This window comes from Mchenga conophoros, linkage group LG9, assembly GCF_057382185.1.
Source record: "Mchenga conophoros isolate Kocher_MC1m ecotype Shallow Benthic linkage group LG9, M_conophoros_male_GT1.1, whole genome shotgun sequence".
NCBI classification, from domain to species: Eukaryota; Metazoa; Chordata; class Actinopteri; order Cichliformes; family Cichlidae; genus Mchenga; species Mchenga conophoros.
In genome coordinates, this window is record NC_140534.1 from 1626993 (window position 1) to 1651488 (window position 24496).

At 42.6% G+C, this 24496-nt stretch overlaps 1 protein-coding gene across 7 annotated transcripts in view; it reads left to right on the forward strand.

The window, feature by feature from the left end:
* LOC146566583 (polypyrimidine tract-binding protein 2-like) overlaps positions 1 to 20276 on the forward strand; it is a 37432-nt gene extending 17156 nt beyond the window's left edge. For 5 of the 7 annotated variants that reach the window (XM_085286140.1, XM_085286141.1, XM_085286142.1 and 2 more), the window contains 5 exons: positions 52 to 85; positions 728 to 820; positions 18219 to 18435; positions 18678 to 18755; positions 18887 to 20276. In XM_085286140.1, the coding sequence (XP_085142266.1) occupies positions 52 to 85; positions 728 to 820; positions 18219 to 18435; positions 18678 to 18755; positions 18887 to 19016 (552 nt within the window). In that variant the 3' untranslated portion in view covers positions 19017 to 20276. Of the gene's footprint in view, positions 1 to 51; positions 86 to 727; positions 821 to 1837; positions 9693 to 18218; positions 18436 to 18677; positions 18756 to 18886 lie in introns of those variants that run through there. The other 2 variants (XR_014893797.1, XM_085286144.1) reach the window with 2 other exon arrangements.
* Positions 20277 to 24496: the final 4220 nt, after the last annotated feature.

A 24496-nucleotide genomic window follows, 5' to 3' on the forward strand; every position in this document is an offset into this window, starting at 1 on the left:
CTACCTCTCTACCTGTCTCACGCTGCTTGTTGCTCTTCTCTCCCTCTAAAGATGGTTACGCCCCAAAGTCTGTTTACCCTCTTCGGTATGTTATCGTTAGCTCTCTCTCTCTTCTTTCTTTAGCTCTACTTTTCTTTCTTGTATCTACTCTTTCTATTCTACTTTCATTCTGACTTTTTGTTGTTGTTGTTACTATTATTATTGTTGTTGTTATTATTATTATTATTATTATTATTATTATTATTATTATTATCATAGTTATTATCATAGTTATTATTAATATTGTCATTGTTAGCATTACAAGCTTCTCTATATTTGTTTGCTGATTGTAGATTTGGTCATTTTGAATCCTCATTGACCGCCTGTTAATTGGTTTGGGTTATGTCATGTCATTACTTTGCCCTAAAATTTACTACTTAGTAAGAAGTTAATGCATGTCTAAGCCATTGGTTTTTGCATGCTGTTTTTATTTTTAGCCATCTCACATAGCTTGATAACGTTTCTGCTTAGAGGGTGCTTCTTCTTTATCCTTTATCTGTTTTTTCACACACTTTCATACACCTCACACTCTACAGTCTAAAATAAACCTGTGTTTCTATGCTGTCGTCTCTGCTGTACCTTGTTTTTAAATATCCTTGTCTCCTGTGAAACCTTGAGATTTTTCTAACTGCCTGCTTTTTTTCGTCCCAACCTCTTCTCCTATTGCCGGCTTCTGGGTCTGTCACAGGAGTGTATGGTGATGTCCAGAGGGTGAAAATTCTTTACAACAAGAAGGACAGTGCTCTCATACAGATGTCTGAGTCCAATCAGGCCCAGCTAGGTAAGTGGATATCTCTGTTATATGGATGTCTGACTCGTCTGTAGTGCAAGTCCCATAGTATGCTGTGTAATAAATATTTTGGTCCTGTGTTGATCATTACACTTTTCTTAAATATAATGCAGCACAGTCATTACTTGCCAGAGAAAGTAATTCTGTTACTTTTTTACTCAGTAAAATGAGCTGAAACGCAGGCTTGTATAATTGGCAGCTAACAATATAAACATTAGAATACAGTCCCACACACCAGCACAAATGCATATCGTGAGGACACATACACACTGTCTTTTAGTTTTTACATAAGAACTCAAAGCAAAGATGGCAACCAGTGATGTCACTGTAGAAATGGTAAATGTCTGTATTTATAATGAGGCGATCGTGGCTCAAGAGTTGGGAGTTCGCCTTGTAATCAGAAGGTTCGAGCCCCGGCTTGGACAGTCTCGGTCGTTGTGTCCTTGGGCAAGACACTTCACCCGTTGCCTACTGGTAGTGGTCAGAGGGCCCGGTGGCGCCAGTGTCCGGCAGCCTCGCCTCTGTCAGTGCGCCCCAGGGTGGCTGTGGCTACAATGTAGCTGCCATCACCAGTGTGTGAATGTGTGTGTGAATGGGTGGATGACTGGATATGTAAAGCGCTATACAAATACAGGCCATTTACCATATATAGCGCTTTACTAGTCCCTAAGGACCAGTGTGTTACTAGTCCCTAAGGACTAGTAAAGCGCTTTACATATCCAGTCATCCACCCATTCACACACACCAGTAGGCAACGGGTGAAGTGTCTTGCCCAAGGACACAACGGCCGAGACTGTCCAAGCCGGGGCTCGAACCGGCAACCTTCCGATTAAAAGATGAACTCCCAACTCTTGAGCCACGATCGCCCGATAGAAACACACGTATAGGTAGAAATAGAGGCTACAGTGCTCAAGCCTGACTTCCTCATCCTTTTGTTACACATGGTTCTGGGTCAGCATGCACTCAGCTTTTTCATTGGCTAGCTCTGTGTCTGCATGTTTTCTGCAGGTACTTGCGCCCCAGTACCAGGGTGGCTGTGGCTACATTGTAGCTTGCCATCACCAGTGTGTGAATGTGTGTGTGAATGGGTGGATGACAGGTTGTGTAAAGCGCTTTGGGGTCCTTAGGGACTAGAAAAGCGCTATACAAATACAGGCCATTTACAGGCCATTTACTTTAAAAGAGATGAAGTTAGCATTGTAACATGGTTATTTGTCCTGGATGCAGTTTGCAATTTACCAGCAAACTGTTATCCATTTATGCAAAAACAAAAAAAAATAAAAAAAATAAAGAGTCCTTCTGTGTGTCATCATACAGGACACTTAAGCCTCTTTTCAATTAGTACCTATTCAGGTTGGCTCGTCACAGTTTTCAGGGTTTGCCATTAGGTCATAGTACCAGGTAACAGGTCCTTTTTTTAGCACCTACTTGGCCATGGTTCCAAATGATCCCAAAATGTGACGTCAACAGACTGCATGCCACCAGTTGGCTAGTCAGTGGCGTCACGAGAGTGTCTCATTCATGAAAATCAAAACCGCCGTTTTTAAAACCTGGCAACAAAGGAAATGGCTAGAAAAAACAATGCCATGGTCCACAGACTGAGCAGCAGGCATATCGTCGCCTCGATGTCCACTTTGTAGCGTGCGCGTCACATACTAATTACGTCATGGGACGCTCAGCTGTGTTGCTATAACGATGGACACGCGCAGTTCTTCCATTTCTAAGACTTCCTGTTGCCAACAAATCTGTGAGAAGGCAAGGTAAGGAAGACAGAGCCCCTGCAGGACTACAGCCAGGGACATGCTCTGTGATCCACATGGGGTTGACATCAACTGCATCACTGACTACATACATTTCTGTGAAGATACCTAAAGCGCCTTGAGGCGACTGTTGTTGGGATTTGGCGCTGTATAAATAAAATTGAATTGAATTGAATCCCAGCCAGGACTGTATGCTGTTTTTCCAACAATAAGTCCTGGATCAACATTGACAAGAAGGCCCTGCTGAATGAGTTGAATGTGGGGCTAATAAGGTGTAGATGCATACAGACCAAAGTCCATCTGAATAACACCAAAGAGGTGTGGAGAGATGCAGCTGATGCCCTCAATCAGATAAATTGGCAGTAGCCTGCACACAGCACGAACAATGAACTGACTCTCTATCTTAACAGGGTCAGTACTGGGTCCCCTGCTGCCAGTCCTCATACCGGACTGTGATAGTAGGGATGGGTATTGTTTAGGTTTTATCCGATACCGGTGCCAAACTGGTACTTTTGAAACGGTGCCGGTGCTTAAAGAATGGAGAACACAAACTTTGTCCATAAACCTCTTAGCAGTCTCTTTTTTTTCTGCAAAATGATAACCAAGTTAGCCTTTTCTGTTGATACAACATACCTCCTTTGGTTGGAACCGGTGCTTAAACAATGGAAAACACAAACTTTGTCCTAAAACCTCTCATGTTTAGCTGTGTTTGGTTTTTTTTTTTGTAAAAGGATAACAATGTTAGCCTTTTCTGCAGCTATCACCTTAAAGCACTTGTTGCAGGCTGCTGAGTTTGCATCTCTTGCTGTGTACAGCCAGACTTTTGACCGCTTTGACCATTTTTAATCTGTAGCTCTGCTCTAAAAGAACATACGTACCGTACCGCCTACTATCCTTGGAAAGGTAAAATGATTGGCTAGAATCCAAAGTGTATGACATCTCAAGAAAAAAAAAAAAGCACTGAAATGTGCGCTGCTTTTCGGTCTGGTTACTACCGGTTATGTCAGAACCGGTGCCATAATGGCACCAGATACCGCTACCCATCCCTAGTGATTGGTGTCCAGCTAAGAGCGTAAGTGTAGGGACTACACCAAAGCAAAGCTATAGACCCTGGTCGCATCAGGTCTGAATGACTTCAGACCAGTTACCTTGACGTTAACATGTCATCAAGGTGCTGGAGAGACTGGTTCTTGCCCGACTTAGCTTCCAGGTGAAACATGCTCTCAACACTCTTCGGTTCACTTACCAGCCTCTTGTGGGGGTGGATGATGCTGTTATCTGCCTGTTGCAACATGCTCGCTTTCACATGCGTGGAACTGGTAGCATTGTGAGAATCATATTACTTGTCTTTCCAAGGAAAAACAATTCAAGTGAGAAGTTGCTCGGGGTGGGTATCACCACTTCTCCTGTCTCCTGGATTGCCGACCACGTCTTTAAGGTTGGGCAGGAGTGGTGAGGAACTATGTGGAGAAGTCTGGAAGAAGAGCAAGCATCTTTTATTGTTATTATATGTTCACACATAACGAAGTTTTGTTTTGGTACCTCGGCACACATCAGACACAAGTTGTTGTTTTTTTTGTGTGTTTGTTTTTTAAAAAATACGTGTTTACAGAAACCTATTCCAATTACAGTTATATAACCGATATGGACAATGTGTAGACTTTCAGCTTCCATTTGAGGGTATCCACATTGAAATTGGGTGAAGGGTTTAAGAGTTTTTGCTCCTTAACACGTGCCAAAAGTAATTAGCTAATTGACTCAAAGTCGATTCCATGGCCAGGTGTGGGCAATTCCTTCATTATGTCATTGTCAGTTTAGCAAATAAAAGGCATGGAGTTGATTTGAGGTGCACTATAAAACAGTTGAATGGACACTATGTGTGCAGGAAGTCACAAATAGAATTTAGATGTATTTCACAGATCTGGGGGAAAAGCTCTCCCTCAGTCTGGTGGTGCATGTTTGTATGTTTCTATACTGCTTACCAGATGGAAGCATTTTAAACAGTCCATTGCCAGGGTGGGTGGGGTCTGCAGTGATACGTCAGTGCCGGAGATGGCAGTAGGATCAATAAAGTAATCCGCAAAGCTGGAAGCATCATAAATCAGAACTTGGAGGCATTTGAGTCATTGAGAGACGGGACTGTGCTCCACCATGGATAACCCATCGCACCTGCTCTACTCCACACTTCTAAGGCAGATTTATAGTCTACATTTTATTTATTAAATGCAACTTACACTTCTCTCTTACACAACGCCAGTCTTACATTTACTTTTTTTTAACCAACTTTTACTTTACTATTTAAACCATTTTTACTTTTCATTGTTTTTTGTCACTGTTGTATACTGCAGGAATTATATCTCATAATATAAGGCCCTTATTGGACACCTGTGACACTCTTATTTTAACTGTGTTGTTTATTGTTGTGTATTGTAGACTCTACTATTTTTACTTTATCATGCTGTTGTGACACAAAAAAATTCCCTTATGGGCTCAATAAAGTATCCATCTATTTAACATAACAAAATCCTTTTAGTGCTTTGTTCGAGATCGAATGCATTCCCCTCTCGCCCCTTTAGGCGGTCTTTATCCTCCAAGCTCTGGTCCTCTACCAGAGGCCTGGGAGCTTGAGGGTCCTGCGCAGTATCTTAGCTGTTCCTAGGACTGCACTCTTCTGGACAGAGATCTCCGATGTTGTTCCTGGGATCTGCTGGAGCCACTCGCCTAATTTGGAAGTCACTGCAATAAGTGCTCTGATTACCACTGGGGCCACTGCTACCTTCACCCTCCACATCTTCTTGAGCTCTTCTCTGAGCACTTGGTAATTTTCCAGCTTGGTTAGCCACCACCATTTTGTCTGTCTGTATCTGGAAGTCCCACAGGATCTTAGCTCGGCCATTCTCCACCATTCTTGGGGGCGTCTCCCATTTTGACCTTGGGACTTCCAGGCCATACATGGCACAGATGTTCCTGTATGCTATGCTGGCCACTTGGTTATGGCGTTCAATGTATGCCCTGCCTGCTAGCTTCTTACACCCTGCACTTCTGTGCTGGATTGTCTCAGGGGCATCTTTACACAGCCTGCACCTGGGGTCTTGCCTGGTGTGATAGACCCCAGCCGCTATGGATCTTGTGCTCAGAGCTTGTTCCTGTGCTGCTATGATTAGTGCCTCTGTGCTGTTTATTCATAAGGTTAGTTAGTAGAGTTGCCAACCGTCCCGTAAAAAACGGAATCGTCACGTATTCAGAGAAAATATTACGTTTTGTATTGAGCTGAAAAGGAACACAGTTTGTCCCGTACTTCAGCTAGAATAGAAAAAGACACAAAGCTGGAGTTATTCTGTGTATTTACGCTGCATAACTGGCTCTTCTTCTCTCATTCTCTCTCCTGTTTCTACTTCAATCATGAAACTGATCAATGATCAGCTGATCGGCTTTTCTCTCGTGTTTGTTTATCGCCCACTTTGCGCCAGAAAGAAGAAACCAGCGCATGTCGCGTTAAACAACAGCAGCACGTTTAAGCTTGATCAGCTGTTGTTAGAATTTATTTAATATTAATTTCTAGTATCAGCTGATGTTTGCTGGAGCCACAGCTGTAAAAAAGCTGCTGGTCATGATATGGTTTGGTTATCTGGTGAGAGGTAAACATGAAGCTGAAAGCAGGAGATGTCCTTACTGGATCATCAGAGCTGAACAGGTGATGGAGAAACAGGTTTACCTTTTAGGTGACATGAGTGAGTTGAAGGGAAGTTATGAACTGTTTCTGAGAGACAAATAACACCAGGATCCTTTTCTAAGTAGCTGACAGCTGGTAACTGTGCAGGGGCGGGTCTAGCAAAGTTTTGCCAGGGGCCAGGTAGGGCATTAACAGGGAGAGGGGGGCACAAAGAAATACTTTTCTTTGTTATTCTCACTTAAAATGTCTCACTTTTATTAAATAATTATCTGAATCTTACAACCAAAGTTTTTATCAGATGTAAAATGTATAGAAATCATACATATACCAACAAGACTGTACATCACTGTCACAACAGCGTTTGTTTTCATTCAAAGGCTTTATGGCTTTTCCTATAATACTTGGTGGGCCAGTCTCTAGTCAAAATGCCCAGGCTGATTTTTTTGTCCCAGCACAGCCCTGGGCACGTCACGCAGTGAGTTAATCTGAGCAGGTGCATTAAAAAAATAAAAGGCTGGGCCAGCGGTGCATATCACAAATTAGCTCGCATAGACACATTAGTTGTGCTGCTTCTTAATGACGGTAACCCCAACTACCAGATTCAACCTGTAATTGGCTAAAAATAACTTAGCCAACTGGTGAGAGGGACGTTGCTAGCTGGCAGTTTTTTCAAGCGATGTTGAAATTTCCACATTCCAACACTTCAAATTCTTCAGGAGCTGTCTGCTCAGCGCTGCATCGGCACCATGGAAATATACAGATACATCCGTAGACTCGAGACAGAATTCACAGGCGTATGGACCAATGTTTTCTTTTCTGATCAAACCAGAAAGCTTTAATGAGCAGCTGGGTTTGTCTTGCCTTAATTTCCTGGACACAGAGGACATCGAAATGCAGCTGATTGAACTGAAAAGCTCGACTCTATGGGAGTCTTTGCAGAACTACGAATGCAGCTGGAATCCACAGCTGTGTGCGTTCATGGAGCTTGCATTTTCAATTCAATTTTATTTATATAGCGCCAAATCACAACAAAAGTCGCCTCAAGGCGCTTCATAGGTAAAGAGAAAAACCCAACAATCATATGACCCCCTATGAGCAAGCAGTTTGGCGACAGTGGGAAGGAAAAACTCCCTTTTAACAGGAAGAAAGCTCCAGCAGAACCAGACTCAGGGAGGGGCGGGGCCATCTGCTGCGACTGGTTGGGGTGAGAGACGGAAGACAGGATAAAGACATGCTGTGGAAGAGAGACAGAGGTTAATAACAGATATGATTCAATGCAGAGAGGTCTATTAACACATACTGAGTGAGAAAGGTGACTGGAAAGGAAAAACTCAATGCATCATGGGAATCCCCCGGCAGCCTACGTCTATTGCAGCATACCTAAGGGAGGATTCAGGGTCACTTGGTCCAGCCCTAACTATATGCTAAAAAAAAAATCAACTGGCATGGTGTCCAATTGTGTGCCAAAATTGGACATTTTTGTACAACGTCTGGATATTCATGTATTGACAGGGCTGTAGTTTTTCATTGTTTCACTTTAGAAACATAAATCTTTGCACAGATGATGTTTATATGTTGGTTACTGAATTTCTGGAACCAAATGTGATCTGAGGCATATTTTTCAATGGGTTATATGCTAAAAATTAAAAAGAAATAATTAGGTGAGGATAAAATCTACTTACTTTTTCTGTGTTCCAGTCTCAGTAACTTTGACACAGTAATATCTGCTTCAATATTTACACCACTGATGAAATTTCCCAAGTGTTAGCTTTATTTTGATACCAATATTGTAAGGACAGAGTTTGTAACTGCAGAGAAATAATAAATTAAATTTGGGCGTTACATTTTCGAGCAGGAAGCTCAGAAACTCCCTTGGGGCTTAAGAGGTTAAGATAAGATGGGGCCTGATTATTTAGGACCTTGTATGCGAGGAGCAGGATTTTGAATTCAATTCTGGATTTAACAGGAAGCCAATGAAGGGAAGCCAATACAGGAGAAATCTGCTCTCTTTCTAGTCCCTGTCAGGACTCTTGCTGCAGCATTTTGGATTAACTGAAGGCTTTTCAGGGAGTTTTTAGGACTTCCTGATAATAATGAATTACAGTCGTCCAGCCTGGAAGTAATAAATGCATGAACTAGTTTTTCAGCGTCACTCTGAGACAGGATATTTCTAATTTTAGAGATGTTGCACAAATGGAAGAACGCAGTCTTACATATTTGTTTAATATGTGCGTTGAAGGACATGTCCTGGTCAAAAATGACTCCAAGGTTCCTCACAGCGTTACTGGAGGCCAAGGTAATGCCATCCAGAGTAAGAATCTGGTTAGATACCATATTTCTAAGATTTTCAGGGCCGAGTACAATAACTTCAGTTTGATCTGAATTAAGAAGCAGAAAGTTAGCGGCCATCCAGGTCTTTATGTCTTTAAGACATTCCTGCAGTTTAACTAATTGGTGTGTGTTACCTGGCTTCATGGATAGAAAGAGCTGGGTGTCATCTGCATAGCAGTGAAAATGTATGCTAGTGTAAACAGAATTGGTCCTAGCACTGAACCCTGTGGAACACCATGACTGACCTTAATGTGTGAAGAGGGCTCTCCATTTACATGTACCAATTGGAATCTATTAGATAGATATGATACAAACCTGCTGGGTCTATAGATGGCTTTTTGAGTAAAGGTTTAACTACAGCCACCTTAAAAGCCTGTGGTACATAGCCGATTAGAGATGGGTTGATCATATTTAAGATGGAAGAATTAATTAATGGCAGTAGCTGGTATTTTGCGCCTCTGGTATTCTTTCCAAATCCTTTCTGTGCCATATACTGACCCATGTACCTGTTCATCTTAGCCGCTATGATGCCTGACACAGGCTTACATGTGGTACTCAGGCAGATTATTGGTTGTTAGATGGAAGGGACCGGTCCCTTCTGGGGGTCCGTGGGGATCAGGACTGTCTGGCCTTCAATTAGCCATTCCATGTGTCTCTAATCAACTAGCAGCTCGTTCACTTGTACTGCCACACACTCAGGGAGTAAGTAAAATTTTATTTATATAACACATTTCTAGATAAAAGATCACAAATGGTAAATGGTAAATGGCCTGTATTTATATAGCGCCTTACTAGTCCCTAAGGACCCCAAAGCGCTTTACATATCCAGTCATCCACCCAGTCACACACACATTCACACACTGGTGATGGCAAGCTACATTGTAGCCACAGCCACCCTGGGGCACACTGACAGAGGCGAGGCTGCCGGACACTGGCGCCACCGGGCCCTCTGACCACCACCAGTAGGCAACGGGTGAAGTGTCTTGCCCAAGTACACAACGACCGAGACTGTCCAAGCCGGGGCTCGAACCGGCAACCTTCCGATTACAAGGCGATCTCCCAACTCTTGAGCCACGATCGCCCCAAAGTGCTTCACAAGGTATAAAACAAAAAGAGACAAAAGTTAACAAAATGCACTTCTAAAAAGATGTGTTTTTAGTTGTTTTTTTAAAAGTGACCACTGAGTCTGCAGATCTTGAGAGGAAGAGAGTTCCACAGTCTGGCGGCCACAGTGGCAAAAGCTCCATCACCCTTGGTTTTCAGCCTTGTATGCTGTAAATAACAAGTAGGCCCTGATCACAAGACCTCAGGGACCTACTAGGGACATAGGGCTGTAAAAGTTCAATGATGTAGGCTGGTGCTTGTCCTTGAAGAGCTATAAATGTCAGAACCAGTATCTTAAAATGGACTCTGAATTCAACAGGGAGCCAGTGCATCTGTATAAGCAACGGTGTCACATGGGAGTACTTAGATGTTTTTGTCAGAAGCCTTGCTGCAGCACAGTCACCTTTTCCGCCAGTAGACTTGAGCCATGTCAGAGCCTGGTGCTGTCCAACTCTTCGTACTGGAGGCCATTTCTTGGATGTCTGCCGCTGTTCAGGGAGGTCGCAGATGCCAACAGACTTAATAAACTGATCCGTAAGGCCAGCAATGTTGTGGGGATGGAGCTGGACTCCCTCAAGGTGGTGTCGGAGAGGCGGATGCTGTCCAAGATAAAGACAATGTTGGATAACACCTCCCACCCGTAGTGGTTAAACTACACGCCTTTGGAACAGAGGATCGCAAGTTCGATTCCTGCCTGGGGCGTCTGTATCCAGTAAGGGTCCTAAGGCTAGACCCCCTATGCTAAGCAAGCCTACCGCAGACATGAGCGAGACAGATAAATATGAAGGCATGCCGGCTCGGACGTCGCCCGGATCAACAAGGTCCGCGTCAGGTGTTGAGGAACCAGGGCACCCTGACGAAAAGTGGGCTACTGGAACAAGAAGGCATCGGTGGGCAAGGGACGAAAACAGGGCGTTGTTGGAATGCTACTACGCAAGTAACCCCGGCGGAAGGGGCTACATGAATAGGATGAGGGACCTATGGATTCTTCGATACCCAACATCCACAATGACGGCGAAACAACTAGTAGCTCAGTGTTCCAACATTCGAAAGAAGGGACTGCTCTCACAGCTAGAGATTGACGAGGTACAACACAAATGCTACGGCAAGGAGGAGTCAGGACGCCAGGTCAGGGGGGAGATATCATCACCCCCACCCGAGATTGGGTACATAGCCCCAAGTGCGATAGGAGAAGGATCGTTGAGTGCGAGAGGAACTGACCTGAAAAATAGGATCATGGCCAAGCTTGAAACCTGGATCCCCCGTAGCCGGTTACCAAGATTACGTGAAGTACCCTCAGAAGGTCTGCTAGATGATGTTAATGCAGCACTACGGGCAATACCTACAACCACGATTACCGACACTAACAAGCTGATCTACAATACGGCAGCAGTGATCAGTGAGATGCTTGGCTACAAGTTGAACAGCCACAAGGGGCAGTACCCTCCATGGAGAAGGAGGCTAGAGGGCAAGATCAAAGTAGCACGGAGGGAGGTTAGCCAACTAACAGAGTTGCAGAAAGGTGCGACAAATAAGGTGCCTAAGAAATACAGCAAGCTGTCCATACCTGAGGCCTTGGAAACTGCCAAGCAAAGACTCACAGCCTTGGCCAGCCGCTTGAGGAGGTACACCAGAGAGATAGAAGGCAGGAGAATAAACCAGCTGTTCTCCACAGAACCAGCAAAGGTGTACTCTCAGTGGCAAGGGAACAATAAGAGAACAGCACCACCAAGGCTGGAGACGGAGCAATACTGGAAGAGCATATGGGAGAAGGATGCAACCCATAACGGCAATGCTCAGTGGCTAGTGGATCTGAGGGCAGACCACAGCGACCTCCCTGAACAGGGTCCAGTAACCATCACAGTGGCAGATATCCAAGAAAGGGTCTCCAGTATGAAGAGTTGGACAGCACCAGGGCCCGACATGGTTCACGCCTACTGGCTGAAGAAGCTGACTGCACTCCACGAGCGTCTGGCAGCACAAATGAACCAGCTGCTAGTTAACGAGAGACACCCGGAATGGCTAACTGAAGGCCGGACGGTCCTGATCCCCAAGGACCCCAAGAAGGGACCGGTCCCCTCCAACTACCGACCAATAACCTGCCTCAGTACTACATGGAAGCTCCTGTCAGGCATCATATCGGCTAAGATGAACAGGCACATGGGTCAATACATGAGCGGGACACAGAAAGGAATTGGCAAGAATACCAGAGGTGCAAAACACCAGCTACTGGTAGACAGAACAATCAGCCGAGACTGCAAGACCAGACTGACCAACCTGTGCACTGCCTGGATTGATTACAAGAAGGCCTATGACTCAATGCCCCACAGCTGGATACTGGAATGCCTAGAATTGTACAAGATCAATGGGACCCTAAGAGCCTTCATCAGGAACTCAATGGGGATGTGGCGTACAACACTAGAGGCCAACTCCAAGCCCATAGCACAAGTTACCATCAAGTGCGGGATCTACCAAGGAGATGCTCTGTCCCCACTGCTGTTCTGCATAGGCCTGAACCCCCTCAGTGAGATCATTAACAAGACTGGCTACGGATACCGACTATGGAACGGAGCAGTTGTCAGCCACCTCCTGTACATGGATGACATCAAGCTGTATGCCAAGAGTGAACGAGACATCGATTCACTGATCCACACTACCAAGCTATACAGCAATGACATTGGAATGTCGTTCGGACTGGAGAAGTGTAGTCGGATGGTAACAAAGAGAGGGAAGGTAGTCAGAACTGAGGGGATTGAACTACCAGAAGGCAACATTGCAGACATAGAGGACAGTTACAAGTACCTGGGGATCCCGCAGGCAAATGGGAACCATGAAGAGGCCGCTAGAAAGGCTGCAACCACCAAGTACCTGCAGAGGGTCAGGCAAGTCCTGAGGAGTCAGCTGAATGGTAAGAACAAGATCTGGGCCATCAACACATACGCCCTGCCCGTGATCAGGTACCCTGCTGGGGTAATAGGCTGGCCAAAGGAGGAGATAGAAGCCACTGACATAAAGACAAGAAAGCTCCTGACCATGCATGGAGGGTTTCACCCCAAGTCCAGCACCCTGAGGCTGTACGCTAAGCGGAAGGAAGGGGGCCGGGGACTGGTGAGTGTCAGCACCACAGTCCAGGATGAGACAAGGAACATCCAAGAATACATTGGGAAGATGGCCCCAACTGACCGAGTGCTCAGTGAATACCTCAGGCAGCAGAAACCCAAGAAAGAGGAGGGAGACGAGGAACCATCATGGAAGGACAGGCCCCTGCACGGTATGTACCACTGGCAGATAGAGGAGGTGGCTGATATCCAGAAATCCTACCAGTGGCTGGACAAAGCTGGACTGAAAGACAGCACAGAGGCACTAATCATGGCAGCACAAGAACAAGCTCTGAGTACAAGATCCATAGAGGCTGGGGTCTATCACACCAGGCAAGACCCCAGGTGCAGGCTGTGTAAAGATGCCCCTGAGACAATCCAGCACATAACAGCAGGGTGCAAGATGCTAGCAGGCAAGGCATACATGGAACGCCATAACCAAGTGGCCGGCATAGTGTACAGGAACATCTGTGCCGAGTATAACCTGGAAGTCCCGAGGTCAAAATGGGAGATGCCCCCAAGGGTGGTGGAGAATGACCGAGCTAAGATCCTGTGGGACTTCCAGATACAGACGGACAAAATGGTGGTGGCTAACCAACCGGACATAGTGGTGGTAGACAAACAGAAGAAGACGGCCGTAGTGATCGATGTAGCGGTTCCGAATGACAGCAATATCAGGAAGAAGGAACACGAGAAGCTGGAGAAATACCAAGGGCTCAGAGAAGAGCTCGAGAGGATGTGGAGGGTGAAGGTAACGGTGGTCCCCGTGGTAATCGGAGCACTAGGTGCGGTGACTCCCAAGCTAGGCGAGTGGCTCCAGCAGATCCCGGGAATAACATCGGAGATCTCTGTCCAGAAGAGCGCAGTCCTGGGAACAGCTAAGATACTGCGCAGGACCCTCAAACTCCCAGGCCTCTGGTAGAGGACCCGAGCTTGAAGGATAAACCGCCCGCAGGGGCGTGCTGGGTGTTTTTTTTTTTTTTTTTTTTTTTTTAATATATATGTATATATATGTATATATATATATATATATATATATGTGTGTGTATATATATATATGTGTGTGTATATATATATATGTGTGTGTATATATATATGTGTGTATATATATATATATGTGTGTGTATATATATATGTGTGTGTATATATATATATGTGTGTATATATATATATGTGTGTGTATATATATATGTGTGTGTATATATATGTATGTATATATATGTGTATATATATGTGTATATATATATGTATATGTATATATATATGTATATGTATATATGTATGTGTATATATGTGTATATATGTATGTGTATATATGTGTATATATGTATGTGTATATATGTGTGTATATATGTATGTGTATATATGTGTATATATGTATGTGTATATATGTGTATATATGTATGTGTATATATGTGTATATATGTATGTGTATATATGTGTATGTATGTATATATGTGTATGTATGTATATATGTATGTATGTGTATATATATATATATGTGTATATATATATATGTGTATATATATATGTGTATATATATATGTGTATGTATATATATATATATGTATGTATATATATGTGTATATGTATATATGTATGTATATATATGTGTATATGTATGTATGTATGTATATATATGTATATATGTATGTATATATATATTAGGGGTGCAACGATACACAAAATTCACGGTTCGGTTCGATACTTTGGTGTCACGGTTCGATATTTTTTCGATACAAAAAATGTTCATGCCTTTTTAATTTGTCATTTATTAAAATTATAAATATATATTTTAACTCAAAAGTACAGTTTTTAAATTTAACCCTAACCCTTGTGCGCGTTTTTTATTTTGACAGCGAATGCACACCTGCGGACCACTTATGTGCAGCCCTGGTTATTTAGCTCATCATATTGCAGCAACAGAAATTCTTTTGTCCATGAAACCATAAAGCTGCACTTTCTTTTTGCCTTATAGTCTGATTTGTCATAACTTCTCCGTTTTGTGGTAAGCTTTTCTTTGGCTGTCACTTCTTCACCCCGACCTGTCTTATTTGGCTCAGCAGAACTAAAATATATATACTGCTACTTTTACACACGGACTCACATAAGCTCAGCGATTCTCTGCGCGATCAACCTCTCACATGTTTAAGCTTGCTGCGGGAGATTTCACTTGTCATGTTTGCATAGTAAGCTAACGATTAATAAGACGATGTCAGAGGAATTGGTGCACAAATTATCATCACTCACAGATCAGTGCTGTCATTGCAAAGTGAAAGCAAAAAAACAAGCGCAAATTCAAATGCGATTTCAATATGTCACATATTGACAGTGGCTCACCGATGCCAATGACATAATTACCCAGCTACATTTCTGAAAGAATGCAAAAGCATTGACATATATTTTTCCTACAATAGCCCGACGGGCAGAGCAGAGAGATTTTTGTAGCCCGACTGGAAAGATCGCTAGCTCCGGGACGTCGGGCTAGCGATTTTGCAAGCCCTGTATCTGATTGAGGAATCACTCATCTTTGGAAAAGAGAGTTTATTACAGAGAAATGTCTCTTTCCAAAATAAAAGCTATACTATCCGCTTCTTCTGGGCTATATTCTCAGCAGCATAAGGAGAATCACGTGCTAACAGCTGTCTAAATGACTCGGCTAAAGTTAGTAGCATGCTTGTTGTTTTTGTCTTTGCACTAGGATGATGTCGGCGTAAATGTGCAGTCATATTCGTTGTGTTCCCACTAGTGCTTTCAGGTTAATCTCGTTGAAATGACCTTAACGCCACAACACGGCAAATCTCCGTTAACGAGCTACCGCGGATAGCCCCGTGCATGGGGCTAGACGGCCAACACGTTAACGAGCTAACTGCGCTAACACACTAGTTCACACCAATGTAATTAAGCATTGCATGGCACATCCAACATACTGTTTTACTTTAGTCCATGACTCGCTTACCTTCAGGGTCATACGTCACATGAAAACCAAAATAATTCCAAACGCCAGATCTGAATGAGGGTGGGGGAGGTCCATCTTGCAAGGAGAGCTTAACTTCTGTCTCGCTAGCTTGCCCTGCGCTCTTCCTCCTGACTATGCTGTCTGTGTTAAGCGCTCAGTGGATCTGCGCTCGACAGTGCAGCCTAGGCGGAGTAGTCGAACGCAGATTCACTGAGCGCTCAACACAGACAGCATCGTCAGAAGGAAAGTTGATAAAATAAATTACAAATGTTGTATTGTTCGATACATATGCGTACCGAACCGAAAGCACTGTATCGAACGGTTCAATATCGATACGAATATCGTTGCACCCCTAATATATATATATATATATATATATATATATATATATATATATATATATATATATATATATATATATATATATATATACACAGACAATATAAACATATTTAAAATTAAAGGAATTTGAAATGTACATTGTGCCTGGGTTTAGAGTGTCTGGAAGAGAGTCCTGTCTCAGTCAATTATAGATGATGTGAGAGGGCAGGTGTGTGTGTTTAGGGGGGTCCTTCACACAGCTGTTCCCAAACCACGATGTCATGTTCTGTGTGAGGATGCTCTCCACAGCGCCTGTATAGAAAATCCTGAGAATCTTTGGAGAGACCCTGAACTTCCTCAGTTGTCGTAGGTGGTACAGGCGCTGCATAGCCTTTTTGGTCTGGACCTGAATGTGGGCAGCCCATGTCAGGTCTGAGGAGATGTGGACACACATCGCGATAGAATATGGTTAAAACACGCATGCGCAGTGCATTTGTTTTCATATGCACATGGCGGCAACGGAGAATGAGAAGGGGGAAAGCGGATCGTTGAGTGAAACGGATGAACCAGAATTAGTTTGTAAAAATGGTGCAACTTCAGTGATGTGGAACTGGTTTGGTGTTTGTCCGTCAGATACCCACCAAAGCACTTTTTTTTTTTGTAGAACATGCAAGCGGGCCGTCGTTATTACTGTATTTGTCGGACTAAGGTGCTCGTAAATCTGGGAGTAATCTGGGTCCTAAACTCCATCAAGTCAAACGAACACTGCGACACACTGAGAGTTAAAAACTGTCTAAATTCTTTCATCTTTAATAAAATGATCAGTGTTGCTGTTTTATCATGTGTAACAATTAAGTTTAACATCCAGGCATCCATGAAAACAGAATTTATTACATTTAACAGACTTAGAAGTTAGCAGGAAGTTAGCTTGCTAGTTTCCACCTAAACATGATATAGCATGTTCTGACTGAGAGATTTCTGAAAAAATTCAAATGTACAGCTCTGCTATCACTTCCAACATAAATGAAGACAAAACTAAACAGCAGTGACGTTTGTAGGGTTACTGAAGTTGGGCTAGCTGGTATATCATGTGCTATGTGATCGCTAGCGACACAGCTATGTTAGCATAACATAAACACAGTGAAGCTGGAGGATGAACGCTAACACTTTTCCACTCGATAAAAGTTAACATGAGGGTTCCCGATGGTTAGAGACAAATGCAGTCACATAGCAGGATGCTGTAAACGGACCAAACTTCAGTCAGGAGAACAACTGAGATAATCCATCCACAATACGAGGTTAGTCATTAATATACTGCAACAACATGGGAATAGAGCAGCTGTGATAGAATACAGCATTAATGAATCAATGGTACAGAAGTGGAGGAAGCAAGAAGAATGAGTTGAATAAAGTTTGATTTATCTGACTGCTTTGTTTCGCTTAATGTGCCTTATAATCCCGTGCACCTTATGGTCCGAAAAATACGTATTTGACTTTTTTATTTGGCACACTGCAGTTTAATGTTGCAAAGCACCTCTTTTTAACTTTAGTGGATATCATACATGGTTATGCTGAGGATGTGTCAGCCCATTTCTACTGGAAATGCCCTTTGGTTAAACATTCAGCAAGGAATTTGCATTTGCACTGTTACATTTTTATATAGCTTTAATGCACATAAAAAACAGCTGCTTGTTTAAGTGAAAATGAATGGATGGGTTTTTTGCGCTAGTAAAGTTGTGGAGTTGTATTTTGTATTTTGTCTCGCATCAATTATATCGTCAGTTATATCGTTATCGCAAATTTTCAAATGTATATCATGATGAATATTTTTGGCCAGATCACCCTGCTCTTGTTGCAAGCAAGCATTGTAGTTCAAACAACGTACTTTGCCCTGATTTTTAGTAAGGTCTCTTGGCTGCAAGTTTTACAGCCAGAATGTTGGATTTGCAAAACAAACAAAACTTCCACTCTCACCTGTCCCCAGACGAGCCGCTGCGTCCATGCACACCGCCATCTTACATTACATCTGAGTGGATGTGTTGAAAGATTTCACTGTGTTAAAATGGCATAGGAATGTAAAAACTTTGGGATCTGTTGATACATAGCATTCATCCAACTGATATTTCTTTTACCCCCACTAAAGCTATGAGCCACCTGAATGGACAAAAGATGTACGGGAAGATCATCCGGGTGACACTGTCCAAGCACCAGACGGTGGCATTGCCTCGGGACGGCCTGGATGATCAAGGTCTGACCAAGGATTTTGCCAACTCCCCACTTCATCGTTTCAAGAAACCAGGTTCCAAGAACTTCCAGAACATCTTTCCACCCTCTGCCACTCTTCACCTTTCCAATATCCCGTAAGTACTGGTATGGTCAGTTGGCATCACACAGAGGACATGCCACCGAAGGATTTCTGAAATACTCCTACTAACTAGCACAGCTGTTAATGCAAGAGATTAACTGTGTTCTTGGTGTGGTGGCTAATGAACAGATCTCATTGTTAACAGTTTATATTAAAACTGCTAAATGATTAGACTTGGAGAAAAGAGCTGATGCTAAAATCATGTATGATTAGAGTCTGTGTCTTTCACTTTGGCAGACAAGATGTGACAGAAGATGACCTGCGGCTGCTCTTCTCCAACACTGGAGGCACTGTGAAAGCATTCAAATTTTTCCAGTATGTACAGCTGTCCTACCTACTGGACAAGTCCAGGCTAACATTTGTTAAAGATTCCCATAAACCTCCATCCTGCCACTTCCATCCATCTAGTTAATCTGTGGCATTTGTCTCTGCTTCGTGTTTTCAAGAGATCGCAAGATGGCTCTGATCCAGATGTCAACAGTGGAGGAAGCCATCCAGGCACTGATCGACCTTCACAACTATAACATGGGAGGCAACCAGCACCTGAGAGTCTCGTTCTCCAAGTCCACCATTTAAGAATGTGACCCACAGGCTCCGGACACTATGACTGTGATGGTTGAACTATTTCAAGCTCCTAGATTGTCTGAACACCAGGGGGACCACATAGATTGAATCAGTTATCTTGATTGTATCATTCCTTGATATCCTTTTATTTTCTTTAAAAAGAACAACATTGGATCTCCCCAGCTCTTTCTGAAGTGTCTCTCCATATTTTTTTGTCAAGCAGAACCTTGAAATGGTTGGTTGTCCCCCTGTACGTTAGTTGGATGTAAATCGGTGAATCATTTTTAAATGAAAAGATACAGTACTCGTGTGCCTTACTCAACTATCTTTTCCTACAGTTGGATATGTTAATTTATCAAACTCCTACCGAGGCACATTAGTATTAATGAGTTGATGAGAATGCAAGATGTTTTCTATTCATCTAGACAGAACAGTCTAGAAGCTGTGCCTCTGACTAGGCATAGCCGTGTTTCTTCTCCAATTTTAGATGACATTTTCCTTTTTAGTTTAGCAGCAGGAGAGCTGAATATTCCTGAGGTAAAATGTTTTTGGTAGCCTATGACATGCAGTTTAACTGGAACGCCTTTATTCCAAAGGGATGTTCAGTGGAAGATTGTTCTAGCACAATCCATGCATAAGAAACTATGACAATGTAGTAAAGTATTTTGTTATGTGATTTTGAAGCCTTCCTTGCTTTTCTTTTCTATAGCAGTGAGGTTTAATAGTTGGTGACAGTGTTCTTTAAAGCATGCATGATGATAGGCTCTCACATAAGTGTTGCATGCTGTGGAAGCAGTAAAAAGATGAGTCCACTGTGATTGCATTGTCATGTGACACTGTACTTGAGAGGGCTACTCAGTTGGACCAAAGTTTCGGTGCCTTTAGTGTTAAATCATATAAACAAAAAAGAGCATTTTAATTGTTGTGTATATGGGGAAGATGTCCACGATTCAAAGTGTTCACTGAATTCTTTTATTTTTAAATCACAAACCTGATTTCATAGGCATTTGTTCTGAACTAATCCTGGTGTATATACATTTTTTTTTTTTTTTTTTTTTTAATCGTCAAAGCTATGTTTTTGTTTTTTTAATGTAGTTCAGAATGTAAGGATTTGGACTCAAGCTGGTGCAATTAAAGGATAAAAATTTTTCTAACAACGGAGGTTCAACTTGGTTTTCTGTTTTTTGAGTTTCCCCTCTCACGGTGTCTCTTATGTGTTCCGCATTACCTCTGTAGCATGTCTAATAAAACTCTTCTGTAGCTCTGCATTCACTTCCTCTGTCTCACTCCTCTATTTTATGTCTGCTCACTTCGGAAACCATCTTCAGTCCTAGGTGGGAGAAGACCAAAATCAAGTTGGAGACACTTGAAAGCAAGCTCTAATAAACCAGATTGAACCCTGTGAAGTTTCTAGATTATAGGACACTTTCTCGATATGTTTCCCACTCTGCCAGCTTACTCAATCTGTTCCTTTAATATCTCGCTCTTCTCTCCTCTGGTATTTCCCCATTTTCTGATTAGCCTAAGGACCACTGCTGTCCTGACCATCTGTTTGGGAGAGCTTGACACAACCACAGGCATCAGTAACAGGCACTTTTTAGTCTTTGCACACAGCTTTAGCCTGTAGAAATGTGAGGGGTTTTGATTTAGCCAGCACTTGGGTCTACAATAGAAATAAAACTCAGCTGACAGGGAACATATAAACCACACAGAAGGCCTGCAGCTAAACTGGGGGTTTAAACTGGGAAACTATCTGTGCACTGACAGATCCCATTACATTGTATAGAATAATAATAATAATGGATTGGATTTATATAGCGCTTTTCAAGGCACCCAAAGCGCTTTACAATGCCACTATTCATTCACTCTCGCATTCATACACTGGTGGAGGCAGCTACGGTTGTAGCCACAGCTGCCCTGGGGCAGACTGACAGAAGCGAGGCTGCCATTTCGCGCCATCAGCCCCTCTGGCCAGCACCAGTAGGCGGTAGGGTAAAGTGTCTTGCCCAAGGACACAACGACCAGGACAGAGAGCCCAGGGATCGAACCGGCGACCTTCCGGTTACAGATACGCTTCCCAACCCCCTGAGCCACGGTCGCCCATGCCATTCACCCAGAATGGCATGAAATGTAATGGACACAGCATTTAAATGTGCAGAAAGTGAATTTCAATCTGTAAATAAAGCACTATTAATCTACTTTCTATTAACCGGAAGGTTTCGTTCGTGGTTCGTTCCCCGGCTGCTCTAGTCTACATGCCAAATATCCTATGGCTTCAAGTTGCTCTCCGATGCAGCTGGATGGATAGAAAGCACTAATCTAGAAAAGCATAGACAAATGTGCTTGGCTGGATAAGACAAAACACTTGGCTTTGCTCATGCAGTCCATTTACTATTTACTCCCTGAGCTAGAAATGACTGAAACACTGGGAGAAGTGCTAGTACTCACACTACACCACAGTTTTCTTATTAATTTAAAGAAATCAGTGCATCTAGTGGCATAGTTCTAGTGATTAACAAAAGTGGAAAAATGTGATTGTCAGTCCGTGATTGTGAGGAACACTAAGTTTGAACAGTGTGGTATCTTAGACTAGAATAGAATAGCCCTTTGTTGTCACCGTACATGTACAACAAAGTTGTGGGTGCTTCACACAAACTCTAATGTTCTCCATGTGGTAAGTGTCCATGTGCTCATTGATCCTGGTCCCTCCTGTTTAGGTCTAGAGGTAACTTAAAAAGGAGCCAAAATCAGGCAGTGCTCCTGAAAACAAACACAAATGGCCTCCCACTGGTGTTTTTTGTGTCCTGTCTCCTCCTTCATGCTAGAGTCAACACACTACTTCCATTTACTGATCACAATCATTTTCATAAGGTGACAGTGCTACCTGTAATATTAATATTCCCTTTTTTCCCTTTAGAAGCTAACTTTCTTCTGTCATATTCATCAGACTCTGCTGATGAAAAAGTGAAAAGTAAAATAAGCCCACATGCACACACCCACGGTGTTGTCTTTTACTTGTGTTTTTTGTATTTATTTCTGATTTTTTATTATTTACTAAATAAAGGAAAAGTAAGAAAAATGTATTTATAAAGGGCAATAAGCAGCTGCACAGCATTATAGAACAAAACGGTAAGATAAAAAAGGAATATTAGTGAAAGTGAAGTAATTATGTAGTTTAAAAGCCTAGTTAAACAAAACTGCTACTTTCTACGAGTCCAGATGGTCTGCTAACCAAAGATGTACTGGGAGACTGTGCGAAAGTCTTGGTGTCACAGACTTAACTAGTACACACCATACAACACCTCACCTGGTGTTGGGTCTCTCTGCAGTAGACTATCACTTCCTGTTCCTGTTACAAGTGACAGTGGTTTTATCTGCGTAACCCATGTAATTAAAAAACCTTTAGATAATAATTAATTAGTGAAGGTTACAAATAATCTTCTTATGGCCTCTGACGGGGGACTCATCTCCCTGCTTGTCCTGCCAGTGCAGTTCTCCACAATATTGACTGTAATATTATCTTACCGCTATTACAGCATGTTGTAGGTAGTAAATATACTGCATTGTATCAATAGACTGCAGTTTGTTCCTGTAAATGGGGACTCCATTACAAAGAATGACTCCTAGCATGTATAACCTGACAATAATGAACTTGTGTATGTAAAGAACAGTGGAACATTTAAAAGGATGAAAATAATAAAGTTGCTGTCGCTGTGTTGATGTAAACAGGCTTCGTTCCATCAGGGACCGGGTACATCCACATGACTTTGTGATGATGGACGCCCCTGTCAGGATTGTTTGAAGAAGATTGCACTCCACAGTCCAGTCCTGGGCCTGTGCAGATGGCCTGATCCATCATCATGCAGACATTTGCAGCTCACTATTAGTGCCATGGGTTTTTATTTTGTGAGCGTTCAGTGGGAGTGCTTGTGTCCTGGATTGGGCTCTGAAAACAAAGATGACATGATGTATCAATGCAAACCAGAGGAGCTAATCAATACCTAGTCTTTGCAATGCATCACTAGGGCTGGACACTGTGATCCTGCTCTCTGTCACCCAGATTATAGATGACAGGACAAAGTCTCATGGATGCTGTTAGCTCATGGGTTTCTGCACTCCTGACTATAAAAACACATTGGAACTACGAGTTTGAAAGTAGGAAATTCTCATTCATTTTCTATCTGAAATAATAATAATAACTTTGTTTGTATAGCACAACACAGGGTTACAAAGTGCTTCACAGTTTGAATAAAACCCACACACTGAAGTATACAAGTTAAAACATGCAGACACAATCAACCACACAGTCAGACATTCATTTCAACAGACTCACATATACACAACCAGTTCCAAACTATGGCCGAAAATAAAGGCGCAAAGATTAAGGGAAAGCTAACCTGTAAAAATTTGTTTACAGTAGTCGTTTAAAACAGTTAGTAGAGTCAGCCGACCTAATTGACTCAGGAAGGCTGTTCCGAAGTTTGGGTGCAACAACCTCCAAAGCACGATTACCTCTAGTTTTGAAATCAGAGCAAGCGACAGGTAGGAAACCTTGGTTAGAGGATCGGAGAGGCTGATTGCTCTGTAGCTCTGCTACAGATACAGCCACTTAAAATGACCTAACTAGTATAATTGCAATAGTATAATTAATTGCAAGCTAGCATTTAATGCAATACAAATAGCCAGACATAAAGCACTCAGATTGCACAATAATATGTATGTACATGGGTACTTCTGTTGGAAATATGTGGTGCTTTGTTCTAAACATTTCCTGTGATTAATAAAGTCAGTGAAAAGCTGCTGCACTAGAGGGACCCAAAGCTTTGGCACTGTGCTTAAAAACTATTGGTAATCCTTGCCATTTACCCATTCCAAACAAATTAACAGATATAGCTGTAACGATCACAGTCACGCCAGCTTTCTTGATGGATGGTATTACTCAAGTTGTCTGCCGCTAATCTTAGTACTTTCATCTTTGTGATTTATTTTAATACTCTGGTTAAAAAATGTTGAGCTGTGAAAGGGACACTCAGAGTGCAACAACAGGCACATGTCCCATAAATAAATGTTCAACATAATACTGCAGTATTCATTCATTCCTAGTTAGGTACTTAATGGTGCAAAAACTTCATGTACTGACAGGTAGGAGAGAAATAATATTAGCATATACCCCAGCCTGAATGAGTGACCATGCAAATAGTGCTCTTAGCCTTCATAGATGGCGATCTTTTCAACTATGCAATCAAGACATTGTCTATTTTATATGTTTTCTATATCGTTTCTTGTGTGTAATCACATTGCCCGCTGTGAACCACCAGTACCACATCCATCGAGTTAACACTGATGTAACACTGTGTTTGACAAAGTCTCTAGTGCGGAGACTGCCGGCTATCGGTTGATTAATCTGAAGCAGGGTAGGCGAAGCATGACTGACTTTTCTGTTGATTTCTGAACCCTAGCTGCACAGACCAAGTGGGGACCTGAAGCTCTGA